Source organism: Chroicocephalus ridibundus, chromosome 10 (assembly GCF_963924245.1).
Source record: "Chroicocephalus ridibundus chromosome 10, bChrRid1.1, whole genome shotgun sequence".
NCBI lineage: Eukaryota > Metazoa > Chordata > Aves > Charadriiformes > Laridae > Chroicocephalus > Chroicocephalus ridibundus.
The window spans coordinates 21535596-21551494 of NC_086293.1; the positions used below are offsets into that span (position 1 = coordinate 21535596).

A 15899-nucleotide genomic window follows, 5' to 3' on the forward strand; every position below is an offset into this window, starting at 1 on the left:
GCTTCTGCCCACATGCTCTAATCTTCAAAAGCAGTGCCCCCTTTCACCATGCTGTGCAATTTGCTGGGTACTGACTCAGCGAGATCCCAGCTGAGGACTCAGCTACGCGTCCCCCAGAGAACGTCAATAACGGTGTTTCGAAGAACACCACAAAGCCTTGAAGTCTGGTTTTGGGGGGAGGTGGGATTATTATTTTTTTTATTTGTTTTAAAATAAATATTATAATTTCAAGACATCCTAAGAGAATTGAAAAAAATCCTTATAGAAAATAATTTAGGTAATGTGGTTTTAGGTTTGGAGAAGAGCACATTAAATGTCTCGGGTGAGTTGAGGAGACCCATGCCCACCTGAGGCTGCTCCAGTGCGTTGTTAGTGGCGCTTGCAGCCAGCACAAAGCTGAGAAATTCTCTCCAAAGAAACAATATTCATCCCTGACCAAGCAAGTGTTCCAAAATGCCACTTTTTTGGGCCAAATTCCTGATGATTGTGGTTGATGTGGCATGTGTATGTCCCAGACAGGCAGGCAAGAGACACTTCGGGACTAAAAAGGAAAATGATAGGAAGGAAGAACCAGCCCCAGCAAGGTCCTCTCACAGTAGGCTGAGGATCACCTGATCTTGAGATTCCAAAGCTGATGGGATCCCATAGCCCAGAAACCTGTTTTATCAGAGTAACTTCATGAACTACCAAAATCACACCAAATAAATAAGAAAACAAATTAAGTCATTGAAGCCTAGTCTGATGGCAGAGATGATTCTTCTCTCCCTTTATAAGGGAAGAAAGGATCTCAGTCTCTCATCAGCCAACAACATCAAACACCACCAACTTCCTCTGTGGAGATGGATCACCATGATGGAAGGCATCCACAGCCGTCCTGCCACAGTCCTTATTTTCTCAGAACACAGAAGTACAGAAGCTATACAGAACAAACTATTTCTCTCCTCGCATTTCCCCCACTGGTACTTGCCTTTGGTCTCTCCTGTCTTCTCTCCATCACTCCAGGAGGAAACTCTGACTCAACAGTAAGTAAAGTCATTTTGCACAGCGCATATAATCCAGAATCAGGAATACAATTACTGTTCAAAATAGCAACATTGCCCTTGAAATCAGTTGCTACTGAATTAATGACCAGATTGTTAGGAGTGCTACCTCAACTCTGCCTTAGGCTGCTAATTAGCAAACAAGTCATTAATTCACTGGTAACAAGTGGTTTCTCAGGCATTATTGCTTCTGACATCTTTAATTCACCATTCTTTTTGGAAAGCTTCCCCAGACAACTCAATCCTCTATAAATCAACCCCATGCCACTACCACCAGCACACTATACAACACACACGGAAGACAGAGGTAGAAAAACACAGCGTGAATAAACTGAGCTGGGTCATTAATTAATATTCACAATAGCCTTCCCAATTCAAGCCAAGGGGGGATCAAGGCACAAGAAGTTCTGGACTTTGGCAGGGACTTGTCATTATATATAAATACGCAATAAAATACCATAAAACCTGGAGAAACCTTGCTTCCACCACGGCACACAGTGGAATATGTAATTCCCAACCTGAGGGCAGAGATCTGCTTCTATTTTCACTGCATTCTCCAAGATAAAGAGCTTTGAACTGAAATATTTCACGTACTCTGATGCACAAAGTATTTCTGAGGTTTGTTTTAACAGCTGCACAAATATCCATGCTTTTGAAAACAATCTGGATTTGGCCTGCCAACAAATCCTGATCTAAGGGTTTTATAATGGCAACATTACTAGAGAATACAAGTGCTTTCCATGTAAAAATCGATAGCAATAGAAACATCCCTAATAGACTACATGGAGTCTTTGGCACCTCTTCCTTTGCTGTTCCAGCCTTTGCTATTCAGGCCTTATTTTATAAATTCCCAAGTTCTACCAATGTACCTTTGAAGAAATGCTCTTGCAATTTTGAAAAGATGTATTAATATTTTACACCAGTTTTTCAGCACTAACAGAACCGCGCTCTCACTTCATTGGACTGATTTATTAGTCATCCCTCAATGTGCATGAGAGGAAAGACGACACTGTGAACACCAGATTAGAACATCATTTTACTAACTGGGCTAAAGGAAAGTCTTATTTGGAACCAGCATCTTTGTCACCCCCAAGACCTGAACTTGAGAAAGAAGACTTCACAGCTTGGATAGAGTATACAGCCTAATAAATTTTCAAGATTTAAAATTCGGTTCAAAAAAGAATAATCTGGCCCAACTGGAACATTTACACAAATCTGTTACGTATATTCAACTTCTATTACCACATACCATATTGCTAAAGTTACAGGGGAACACACCTTGCTTGGAAATCAAGGCACTGGTACAAACAAGTTGTTTAACAACGGGCCTTCTGGAATTTGTAAAGAAAATTTGTAAAGAAAAAAGTTTACATGCTAATGTAAAGGAGGGAAAAGCTGTGTGAAGCAGAACTGAAAGTGATCAGAAAGTTTTTCTTCTAGTAAAATTCACACCATGTAAAATGACACAAAGTCAAAATTGACCCATTTACTCTTTTACCCTCTTTTGAAATAACTTTGGGGAAACTCATGCCTTATAGTCTCTTAATAGCAATATTCCAATTTCCTACTAAGAGCAACTTTACAAACATGAAAAACAGCAAAGTTTTGACTAATAACTCATCTCTTTATTTAAAGATTACGTGAAACAGAGTCAGTGCAGACAGAAGTAGGAACAACTAACACAAACCAAGCACTGAGGGAAGAACAGGACTAGGATGGAGCCAAACCATTTTTTGGAAGGTATCATCATTGCAGGGCACAAAAGCACTCCATTGAGATACGGCTGGGGATGAGCTCCCAGCAGTAATCAGTCTTTTATTCCTGAAAACTCTTAAATCCCTATTGTAGAGGCTCTTAATTTCAACACTGAATTAATCATTTATCTAATCTAATGACAGGAGAAATCCCAGAGCAATTTTGTTTGAAAACTATGATGTCTTTACCCTTCTTCTCCTTGGGCTTCACGACTGTCCACATAATAACCGTTTCAGATCTTGACTCCTGGGCACAGCCCTCTTGAAATACCTGAGGCCTTGGGGTAGATTTCAAGATTAATATCAAGAATCACCTCATAACGATTTTATAAACCTACCAGATCTACACAAACAGGAAAAAAAAGAAGAAAAAAAAGAAAAGGCAGCTCCTCTAGGTTCCGGTTAGTGCTGCCATTTTAACTGAGGGGCCATCAGACTCATAGAATCTTGTGCAATTCATTTCCATGAGTACTGAAAGCAAGCCATAAATTCCCTGTTCCCAGCAGACAGTCCATCTCTGAACTTTCTCCCCCTACCCCCGCCGAGTCAGTGGGGTTCTGTACTCCACCTTCAGCCCAGGAGGATACTTACTACTTGCCAGGTTCTCTAGCATAATCACCTTAAATACTCATGTCCATTAAGTTTAAAGATCTTAGGACCATTAAATGAGACTCTTAGATACTAAGTCCCATATGGAGTAAATCTCTTTGGCAGTTTCTCCACTGGAAAGCTGCCTTGGATTCAAGGCTGATCTTTATCAGGATAAGATACCGACGTTCTTTATGCGCTCCTTGATAACAGCGCAAAGCATATACAGTCCTCTCAGCACCACATGCAAAGCAACACAGCCATCAGTACGCAGCTTCAGAAACGCTTCTGCAAACTATAAGGAGATCTCAGAGGGAAACTCAGCTTCAGAACAATTTTATCTTTTAACAGCTTCCCAATCCCCTCACCCCACTCCTGCAGCTTTACCTTTCAGAGAGAGTCACACCCCCACCCATACCAATTCTTGCATCCAAATTTAACAACTACAAAAATAAAATAAAAACGCGATAAGACAACCTTCACAAAAGAAAATAAATCAAATTTTTTTTAAAAAGAGCATTTTGAGGATAAATCTAGAGTGCCTGCACTAAGCCGTAACCTCTTTACTGATGTTTTTTTCCTTCCCCTTAACAGATTCAGGGACTGTAATAACATTTAATCCTCAGAAGCTAATCTAAATGTAACACTCAAAAGAAGACAAAGACAACGCAACAGAAAAAAAATTTGGCCACTGCCTTTTGGGAGTGCTGCTTTATCCCCGGAGCGAGCGCATTAATAGAGCTTGGAATGAAATGCCATTTTATTCTCTGTAGCGGGGAGGGGATTAGCAAGTTGTCTTCTCTAAACCCAGTCTGAGTCATGGCTCTATGAACACTGAGAAAAGGATGTGGAACGAAGTGAAGGGCGGGGAGCACTGGCTTTTTATTTACATGCTGCTCCCTTTGTGGGTGGTTACTGATGTGCATAGTTTGCTAAACAGGGAAGGAAGGGGGGGAAAAAGTTCTAGGTCCCCAGACTTTAATTCTGTTGGTTAACAAAAGAGAAAAAAATAATAATGCATCAATTATAATAACATCATTGAGACAATATGTCCGTGGCAACTGTCCAATTCACCACGGCATGTAAGCAACAAGGGCAAGTTGCTTAAGGTGCTGAAAGCTGTGCTCAGTGGTTTCTTGTTGCTAGGATCTTCTTCCTGGGAGAAAGAAACGGGTTGGACAAAGCTCAGAACAAAGAAGAAGGAGACACTGTGGTAGGAGGAACGCAGAGACAGGAGCAAGCTGGGTTCGGGTGAAGAAATGAGGATCCAAGTCCGTTGCACAAGTCAGGCCATGCAGGCACCAAGACTATCACCCTACCTTGAAGTAGAAACCAAGAGCTAATGACTGTATCAGTGATTTACTATGAAGCTCAGAATTAAGTACTTCTGTTTCTATACAAAGGGAGATAGGAAGGTTTACTTGCCCACCTCGCAGACGTGCTGTGAAGGGTCACTGGTGGAAAGCTTGCGCAATATTCCTAAGTCCTGCAACACTTGATAATCACTAAAGAGGAGAAATAGTCCATGGAACGCTTGACCACTTGTGCAGAGCTGCAGGTGTTGATAACGGAATTACAAGAATCAATAAATGCCAAGAAAATACTGGGTTCTTTTTGTTTCAGATATTTCTTATCTTTGCTTCAACATGGACCCTGACAAACAGGGTACTCACTGTGGAAACAGCCCCAGCTCTAATCCCCTCTTCCTCCATCAGCTACGCGGATATACAATGGCAGAAGACAACAAACACATGGTAGATTGGTCTCACAAGGCACAAGTGCCAGGGGCTGGTCAAAGAGTTCAGAGTGAAACAGAGACAGTACAAGCTAGGGAAGAGCCACCATGGGAATGAGATGCGCTCTCCTCTGCAGATGGAGAACACGCCACTCCTGGTTTCCTTTCATCACAGGAGCTGTCATAGTCCAGCACTGGAAACAGGCAGAACTGCACTTCATTCATAATTTGGCTACAGGCCAGTTCATGTAATTTTGCTGCAGTGTCAGTTCATTCCTGCTAACCAAGTTACTAGATCTGCATAAATCAGTCTCACCTACCTTAGCACTAACTGTGCTTGTATGTCCAATATGAGAGTGCAAAACAGGACGAGCAAACTGTTCTTTCACTGAAGTCACAGGATCTTGTAATTTACTACCATAAACAGGCTGTAGAAAGACTTGAACGTACAACTCCTACAAAGAGGACCTCACAACATGCAGACTTCACGTCCTACCAATTAAGCACGAATGCCAATGCACGGAAGAAGTTTCCCTGACCTTGTGCCAGACTTATCATGACCAACGAGGCTTGTGCATTCTTTTAAAGAGTGTTTGTACAGCACATTGTATGCCGAGGCAACAATCCCAAGAAGGATCACTGCATACTGCTTTAAGAGACACGTATGGTTCAGGCTGCTGGGGCAAAGCGATGATTCTTCCCACATGTACAATTAGCAAAGGGCATTATCAATCCCAGCTCACGCACTCCAACACGCAGCTCAGTGCAATACTGGCTATTGCTGGGGATTTCTACTGTAAAGAAATAGAAAGTGTGATGTTCACCTTCTCCTCACACTTCCACTAGTGCCACACAGCTTGTCCCTTCACACAAAATTCAAATTAGGGCAGGTGTCTCTTTCGTCAACAAGGAAGACGACAGCCTAAGGCATCTGTCCCTTCATGACAGCTCAAGTTCATATGCCCTGCAAATAGAAGGGCATTGTACAATAAGGCCAGAAGCCAGGGACTGGCAGATGATGAAGCCTCAAAGAAAAGGGGAAGGAACCCCTACGAGACCATAAACACATTTTCTGAGTCTTGAAAGAAAGAAGTCATTAGCATTTGCATTGGTCTCAGCCACCAACCTTTATGAGAAATGGTTGCATTACCAGAGTTCCCGACATTACCAGTCTTCCTCTCCACAAGAAACAGAAGAGAACAAATGAAACTGAAACCTCAGGAAACAAACTTAAGACTGCTATAAAAAAAATAGGTTAGTTACAGTCTGTAATAGCAAGTAAACAACATCACACAAGGTCCCAATCTCTTCCTTTACGAAGTCACAAGGGCAAAACATTGCTATGTGTGTTCCCAACAACTGATCGCACATCTGCAGAAGCAAATCCAAGGAAAGATTCAACTGATCAAAGGCTGTCAGAACTTTTTGTCCTATGAATTTTTAAAATTTTATTTAAAAACAGAATTTAGGTTTCTGCTATGGAAAACTGCATGACGATGCACGCAATGTGTTAGCTGCCTTGCTTTGGCTTCTTTAGCAACTTATTGCTTGACTGTCCAAACAAAAAATGTGAATTTACAACAGGTTATGTGATGCTTTGGCAGCCAAACATAATTTTAAATAAAGACAGCACAATATACTGCACTCCCCACTAACATATTCATCACTACTATATTATCTATTTATACAATTAAGTATCATACAGTCTGGACTGGACCCAACTGGACTACATATGTTGCTACTCCAGTTTACTGCATGTTGGCCAACTGTTTACCCAACTGAGATCTGAGTGCTGCTCTTGACAGTGTAATTGCTTTGGATTCATTAATATTAAAGAATTATAGAAAATATTTTTTCTTGGACAGCTGTTAGTGCATGTGGAACAATAATCTATATAACACTACTGGCAAATAAAAATGGAATTCAGACACTAAACATGCTCATGGTAAAAAGGCAACATTAAAGGTCCACTAATTGTGCCAAGGCCAATAAAAAAGGTCAGAGAAATCACTGTACCCATTCTAAGAAAACATTCATGATAATTACAACTCTATTTTGATTGAAATTTACAGGGCTGTGATTTAGGCTGTTTATCTTTTTCTTACATGTCTTCTCCCCCGCAAGATCTAACAACTTAATACCAAACTCCGTCAAGCTTGGCACAGGAAGAGAGGATGCAAGCTGACAGCTCCTCAGCCCCCTAAATACCTGACAGGAGGTAACCCCACACTCCGTTCAGGGGAATATCCAGAGGCTACACACAAAGCGTTATGAAATGCAACCGGAACTGTCACAAAGAACAAAAATGGCTCCTCACTTTATCCACTCCTCTGCCTTGGTGGCTGCCTCCTGGTACTGCTCGGATGTCAGCTTGTAGATCTCTGCGTTCTGCAACAAAGAATAGAATGCTCAGCTCTAAAAATTAAAGGCGTCTCAGATCTTATCCCATCACAAAGTTATCTTCTATAATTAATAACGATTTCCAACAACAAACAGCATATTCAGTTCAAAGAACACAAAAAAATTGCTTAAAAGTTGATTTTATTTTCAGCAAAATGCATCAAGGCCACAACGTGTCCTCCATTCCACGCTTCACCTTTGTGAAGGGAAAGAAGGGGGAAAAGGTCACTAACAACCAACCGTCAGCTTTGATTATTCCATGTAACCACAAAAACAAGGTGTTTCCAGCGCCGAGTTATTTTGAGTTTGGTTGTGTTCTGTTCTCTTTTTTCATTAATTGCTGTGAAGGATCTTGTAAGTTACTGACGTGCAAGTATCAAAATTGGCTGCTAGCACTGGAAAATCCATTTTACATTTCAGTGCTTCTACTTATGTTACTTATTCTTTAAAAGAAAATTATGCAGCCTGTTTCCCTTTTAACAACATAGGGAGGCGTATCAGGTATCAGTTAAGGCACTGCCAAGCGGAGTCTGGAGTGTCTTGCTGCAGGGCTTAAGAGGTTTGCATTAAATTCTCCTGAGCTTGCACAGAAAGAGTTTTAGTTCACAACCGCTCAGGCGCTGAACATGGAGAACGGATTCCTCCTCTCGGCTGTGCTCACAAACCTCCCAAGCACAAACAGCAGAAGGGAACGGCTGTGCACCCCCAGCGACTGCGCTGCAAGGTCTCGTGCCCCTGAACTGCTGATAAAGCTGCTTTAGGCAAAGCCTCTGGACTTTATACTGAAATAGCTGCAACTGCCTCGCTCAAAGCTCATCTGCAAGGTCCTTAGTCTGAAAAGGCGCACGCAGAAAATATGCAATAATCAATCAAAAGAGTGACAAAACGGTATTGAAAGCGAGGACAGCTATTCATTTAGGGCTGGTTCTAGCTGCTATCTCATCTCTCCCCAAATTTGGTCATTTTATATAGAAAACTATTCTTGCCCTTCTTCATTTACTTTCCCATAAATGCAGCTGTGGTCCTGCGCATGATGAGACGACACGTATTGTTCAGCAGTTAGAAAAAGGAAAGGACAGATATAACTCAAGTTCTATTAGTGGTTCTGCCACTTGTGCAATCTTGGGCAAGTCACCATTTTCCATCTGCAAGCGGGGGATAACAGCTGCCTGTATCACTGAAGTTGTGTGAAGCTGAGCTAATTGGAAGGTTTATACAGGTTTTCAGAGCCCAGGCTTCAAGGTGCTATATTTAAGCGTTTTATCTCTGGTGCCTGAATTTATGTCACGTACCGAAAAAACCCACAGAACAGACTTTGCTTTTCCAAACTTTGACCTAGGAGACAGACTTAAACTGAGAAATCATGGGTAACCACTTCAAAATGCATTTTTGCCAGCAAATTGTCATTAATGTTTTCATTTACTTACTTGTTACATAACGGTCAAACTTCTATGCTATTAAACCCATTTTTCTCCTTCCTATAATGAAAAGTTCAGCTTTTAATGGAGCCTTTTTTTCTGTCCTGTAAACAGACCTCATGACTTTCAGCTCCCTGCTGTTACTTATTCACACATGAAACCACAAGACCTGTGCTTCATTAATTAAATTTGCCATTAAAAATTAAATAATGTGAATAAGTAGATGTAAGCGTTATCTCCATGGGCTTCATAAGTCTCACCGTTTCTCCAATTACCACCCAAGCAATTTTCATATTTCATACCGTCTGATTTCTCAAAGGGACTGGATTTGAGAGATCAAAATGAGAGAAAGTGGGAAAGAGAGAAAGCAAAGTAGTAAAATTAAACATTTTTCAGGCAATAGGAAGTAGCCCCGTCAGATACTATTAGCCTGCAGCACTCTGCAGTGAAACAGCAGCAGGAGAGGAAAACAGGAATAAATATGTTGTACGTGAGACGCAGCATGAGGTTGGCATTTAACCCACCCAAAGAAAGAAAAAATAGCCAACAGATTAATCTGCTGGTTGCTCTGTCGATTAAAGTGGCTGTGGCACAACCTCGCCCAGTTTATTAGAGAGAGGGTTCAACTGCCCAGTGCCATGGTCAGCCCATCTTCAAACATCAACTACAAACGTGTACAAAAATACCTGGGAAAGGAACCAGCATGCAATAGCTCTCGATCCTAAAGCCGATGAAAAGCAGGCAAGTGAGAACCTGAACGGAGAGGCAAGAATCTCAGCGAGGGAAAGGAGGAGAGACCTGGCCTCAAAGAAACCACAAGGCACACGGCATGATGCGAAGATCAAGGAGGGGCACAGAAGACCTTCAGCCTGAAGATGAAAGCTGATGAGTTCTAAAAATGAAAAGGAAGCATCTTTGCATGTGATCCAGCTGGGCCTCTTGCCTTTGGATCAGACCCCTTTGCCACCTTCTTCCCTCCTCCCCCTCAAAAACCCTAAAAACCAATGAAGTACTATTTCCAATGCTATGACTCAGTATCTTTAAATGAATTCCCAAGTAAGAAAAACAGAATTTACCATTTAAACCTCAGTTCGTTCAACAAGCTGACTTGTTAAACAGGTTTTCCCTGTCCTCTAGGCCCTTTCCTACCTTGGGAAAGTCGCGTTCACTTTTGTCCTAAACATGGACTAAATGAGCAACAGACGGGCCTTTCAGCATGGGCACAGTCATAGAATCATAGAATTGTTGAGGTTGGAAGGGACCTTTAAGATCATCGAGTCCAACCTTTAGCCTACCCTGACAAGAGCCACTTCTAAACCATGTCCCTCAGTGCCCCATCTACCCTTTTTTTAAACACCTCCAGAGATGGTGAATCCACCACCTCCCTGGGCAGCCTATTCCAATGTTTAATAACCCTTTCAGTGAAAAAATGTCTCCTAATATCTAATCTAAACCTCCCCTGACGTAACTTGAACCCGTTTCCCCTCGTCCTATCACTTGTCACCAGGGAGAAGAGGTCAGCCCCCATCTCTCTACAACCTCCTTTCAGGTAGTTGTAGAGGGTGATAAGGTCTCCCCTCAGCCTCCTCTTCTCCAGGCTAAACAACCCCAGCTCCCTCAGTCGTTCCTCATAAGGTTTGTCCTCCAGGCCCCTCACCAGCTTTGTAGCCCTTCTCTGGACACGCAGTCACGGCAGGTTCTGTGATTTGAGGCTTCTACTTACAGAGAATAATTTTCCAAGTATCCTCACCTGTACGACTTCAGATCCAAGATCTGCTTCATTGTCAGTATTTTACCCTATCACACTGTGGCAGGGGATAATTTTCCAATGGCCTACAAAAATCTAGGACTTTATAATAAGGTTGGGAATGAGGAACCAAGCCAGGAACCACCTATGCACTTCCCGCGACTTCAGCAGAGCCGCCCACACAAGGGCTATTCATCAGGATCAAGGTGTGGTATTTGCACTTGAAAGAAAGTCTGAGCTGCCCATAGTCTTAGTGAAGTCCTTTAGCTTCATAAAATGATACTCAGTTGCACAGTAAAAGGGAGAACATTCAACACAAAATTACAAGACATCAACGCTGCTTTTAATTTACTCTCACAACATTTGATGCTTGAGATAAAATGGCAGCTCACAAAGAAAAAGTTGAGCATGAGACCTCAACTGTTATTAAATAAAGCTCCTGGCAGTCTTAGTTGCAGAAATAAGTTTAAAAACATGACCAAAGGACACCATAAGGGCTCAAATAACAAGAGACACAGAAAGAATGAATGAACCACCTAAAATGTTTCACTTCTCTCAATAAAGTTGAGCCTTAGGGGAGCCAACTTCAGAACATCAGAGCTTTGTCATATGGGGAGAGAGCTCTCCAGAGAGGACAAACAAACTAAACAAAGAAATGTTAGTTTGAAAGATTTTCCCCTGCTATTAAATGATGGTTCGTAGCAAATAATAAAAACACCAAGAAGTTATAAAAATACATAACTAGAGCCTAAAGACCAACAGAACCACTTTTCCTTTACCCTGCTGCTTTTCTACAACAGATTTGCTGCTGTACCCTTGCTCCCCATTCCTTCCAAAACATCCGCGCACTAAAAATTCCCCTTGCAAAGGAAATCAATTTTAAAACTTAGAGATAAATTCGGAGTCATTTTAATTCAGCATTCCAGCATTGGCTGCAAACATGCAGAGAAACTCCAACACTCACTACTCCACCTCGCTACACTACCCAGGCCCTTTCCACAACATACAGCAAGGAAAGTAAGAAAACAATACAGCAGAAGACGCATTTCTCAGGGTTATTTCAGGAGGGAAAGTAATTGAAGCATAAAGAGAAAACCCTGCCAGTTCATTCTCACGTTGACTTTAAACCACATTTGTCACAACTTCAGTGAAACACGCACTATTTGCAGTAACAAGTAAAAGAGAAAGTCGAGCAGCGCGAGCACGGGGCACTAGAAATTAATCAGATTTTAAGCAAAATTCTTTGTGAACATCAAGCAGCAGCAGCAAAAGCTTGACACTGGGACACAGATTTCTCCACCAGGTTCAGTCTGGGTCAATAGATCAGAAGGTACGTGGATTTAAAAAAAAAAAAAAAAAAACAAAAAAAAAACCACCAAAACCAAACCCAACCACCATCACCACAGCTATCTTGAGATATTCTGACACCTCAGAGTATAGAAGCTTGTCAGTGGTCACAGTGCTTAAAGATACAAAGAGGATTAACAGCTGTTGAAATGCTGCCAGCCTAGATGAATGCTAGTGATACCTCTGATGAAACGGAGCAGGCCAGCGGAGGCCTTGACAAACGCTGCAGACGACAGCCGGGGGATTGGATGGTACGATCTGCCCCGCGCCTGATGGACGCGCTGCTTCCATCCCCTCTCCCGACATCCGTGCCCGCCAGCTTCCAGCAAACCTCCCACCGCAAGCCCCACTCGAGCCGAAAGGAGCCCGAGAGCCGGTGCCGTGTGGCGGGGGGAACACACAGTGTGCCTCACCAGGAGGAAACACCACAAACCGGGGAGAGAATGGGGAGAGGAAAGCGGTTACTTCCCATGTATCAAATGTCAACTGGGAGACGTTCCAATTTCTCCTTCCAGCTGCTTCTGGAGCCAGAAATAAGACCTCACACCATCCCGATAAAGCAGCATGACTGTCACCTGCCTGCACGCACCTGGGGACAGGGAACACGCACATGCCCTGGACACAGCTGTGCCACAAGGAACAGAGGGAAGCCGCGGAAAAACATGGGTCAGTGCAGGCTTCGGGAAGCGCCTTTGCTCACAGCAGTGGCTACGGGAAGCAAAGGAACACTCGGGCACCACACACCTCACCAGGTGGCTGTTCACACGCACGCCATGAATCAGGTTGTTCGTTCTCGTTGCTCGGAAGTCTCATGCAAACGGCTCTAACAGATTTGAAAAATTACCCCATCTACCTGCACCCCTCCCGCAGGTATGGGGGCAGATGAGCTGAACCGGTCTGTTCACTGGACGACCATTTGGATCTGTTAAAATCAACCTACACAATCAATCACTGCTATCAACTTCGGTCCAAAACAGGGAGTTTGGGAATTTCAGGAGACACTGCAAGAAGCAATCTCTTCACCTCCTGAGCTCGCTCCACTTGTGTTCCTGCTCAGCCTGTTTGTTGGTAACAGCTAGCATTTAGCTAAAAGAGATCATTCACATTTTCTCCTTCCTCTCAAGCACAAGTGCACATACACACAGCAGCCAGTTAACAAGGAAGAGAAATATGCATATAAAGCATATCACGAGAGCACATAAGCCAAGGGTTAATCGGCTTTTATGTGAATTCAAATGTTTTTCTCTCAAAAGGTAATAGAGGAAAGATGCAAGCAACTACAAACAGCTTGCTGATACAGAAAAAAAGGGTTTTTTCAGCCAAAGCCAACTTCTAAACACAGTTCTGTTGTTTGCTGTTCATGTGTGGGTTCATCCACTCCTCCCGCTGAGACCAATAATGAAATGAGAGCATTGAATTTGTGTCATTCTATTCTTTCCTTCGGCAATAAACTGTGAGATCATAAATTTTGGATTAAGATTCAGACAAGACAGAAAAAGAGAAATGTCCATAGTAACAACGTAGGGAAGTTAAACTAGTCGCAGGCAGAAGTATATTCCTGTTTGAACAGATCTTCTCATGACTGCAATGTTACCCTGAGTTGAAAGCAAAATATTAATTCTGTAGCACATCTAGACAGCTTCTCAAAGATAAAAATGCCACAAAATACCGATCTCCACAAAACTTGAGGAAGGCAGAGCTGGGGAGAAGGACCACAGCTGGATTTATCCTGCGGATAACAAGCTAGGCACAAGAAGGTTAAAGCACACGGTGCATCAAACAAAGCTACACACGCCAAGACTTCCCAGAACCAGGTCCCACACCAAGATATTTCATCTGGGTGAAAAAGGGTTTCCAGACCCAGGCTGAGATCGCACACCAGAGTCAGACTGTCGTTATGAAGGCGCCCTGGGAAGAGTCCAATTAAAACAGGTACCCCACAGAAAGATGGTATTAGGAACTTCTCCGAAGAGCTGCAAGTCCCTCACTGGAAACACGCAGAAAAGCCCCATGTTATCTTCAAGTCAGAAAGACGGGCAACGACAAAGAAATTATTACTACAGAGATGATTAAAAGGGGAAGAAAACCCAGAAAGAATTAAACACTGCATTTATATGAGGCTGCTTTAAAGCACACCGTTCTGAAAGACTGCAAACAAAGCATTGGTAATTCTTTAAACATAAACTCTGGAAAGTAAAAGCACCTTCAAAGAGAAAGGCCATAAAATGCCAGCAGGGTTTCTGACAAGGACAGCAACAGCAACGTGAAAGGCCCAGATTAACGCGAAAACCGTTGTAGGAGAGTATCACTCTGCTCTCCTCCTAGCTGGAAGTTTAATATAAGAGCAAGAAGTCTTAGGTGAGGAATTCACAGTAAATGCCCGAATCAATTACACCTGACAAGTGCAGGTAAACAGGCTTCCCAGGCATTGATTAAACATCATGGGTCTTCAGCATCTGCTTCAGAGAAGTCCAAGTCCTAACACCCGGCCGACCTGCACAGATAACAGTGTCCATGACGTTAAGGGCACGGCAATGCCTGCTAAATCCCTCGCCCGTGCTGGGCAGCTGCACAACTACTCCCATAGTGACACCTGGGTCCTACCAGCCGACCTGTCACACAACCAGGATGATCTCCCACATCACAGGACGCTGCCTCTCACAACTGGGCATCGTCCAAGAGAGAGTGACAGGCGTGCGCGGGATCCCGAGCTAAGGGAAAGGGAGAAGAGGGAAAGAAGGGAATTGCCAGAATATCAAGAATGTGAAGGTATGTAGCTCAAAGTTTCGCTAGGAGGCTGACCAGCACTTCAGAGGGAAAAAAGAAAAAAAAAAAATTCCAAACAGAAAATTGGCAATCATCAAGTACTTGTCATACATTTGAAAAGATACTAAGTACATTCCCCTGTCAGGCCCATCACAGGAGCTTATTTCGGGAAGGGAGGAACATTATAACTCAGGTTTGATGCCATCATGCCAAAGCTGGTATTTGACAGAGCCTCCAACAGAACTCCCACCACCTCGGACGGGCACACTGCAGCTCAAACTCCCGGCTTTCTCTGCTGAGAATATCCCTAAGGCCCATTTATAAACTGCAGCAGCAGGCCCAGTTAACAGTTCCTGTCCCAATTTTAAAAATCTAAATTGTATTCATGAACCCATCCTTTTCCACAACAGGTAGCTAAGGAATGCAATTCACTGGATTCCCAGAGGAAGTCAGAACAGGAGGGGCCCAAGGCAGAAGGATGTGCAAGAGGACTGGAGATCACTGGGGAAAAAAAAAAAATGCATCACATCCATGCACTTGCATGGGGAAAGGGAACTGCAAGGAAGAGAGTCACTATAAGGAAAAATAAAAAACACAAAACAAAACAAAAACCCAACACCACCAAAACCCAGAAGTATACCAAAGCCTGCAAGTTCCACCCCCTCCCCAGGGTTTTTCCTCTACCCCCAACTGCAAATTATTCTCCATGTGCAGTTTCCAGTAAATCAAGCTTTGCTAAATAACCCCGACATGTGCGGGGCTGAGAACCAGCCAACAAGCAATGATGAGATGTCCCTGGAATGATTAAGGAAAACGCAGACATCTCTCAGGTTACAAGGAAGCCTGTTGTACTCTCCCCTTAGTGCATATGCAATGCTGCAAGCACTGTTCCGAAAACCTCTGATATTCAAAGGCTCATTTGGTTGACAAGGAGCCTGTGGATTCGTGGACAGATTGTCACACAAACTGTCAGGTTTTTAGAGAGACTATCAGACCTCTCTTTGCCTACGTTATGGAGCACATCAAAGACACAGAAGATGAACCAGACGCAGACTGCACAGATCTGACAGAATGGTGGGTGTACATATTCAGAATACTGTACTG

The 15899-nt window shown here is 43.0% G+C and overlaps 1 protein-coding gene across 2 annotated transcripts in view; it reads right to left on the reverse strand.

Annotated features, from left to right (window-relative positions):
* CHCHD6 (coiled-coil-helix-coiled-coil-helix domain containing 6) overlaps positions 1 to 15899 on the reverse strand; it is a 115580-nt gene that overhangs the window by 45859 nt on the left and 53822 nt on the right. For both annotated transcript variants that reach the window (XM_063348320.1, XM_063348319.1), the window contains one exon: positions 7435 to 7505. In XM_063348320.1, the coding sequence (XP_063204390.1) occupies positions 7435 to 7505 (71 nt within the window). The remainder of the gene's footprint in view (positions 1 to 7434; positions 7506 to 15899) is intronic.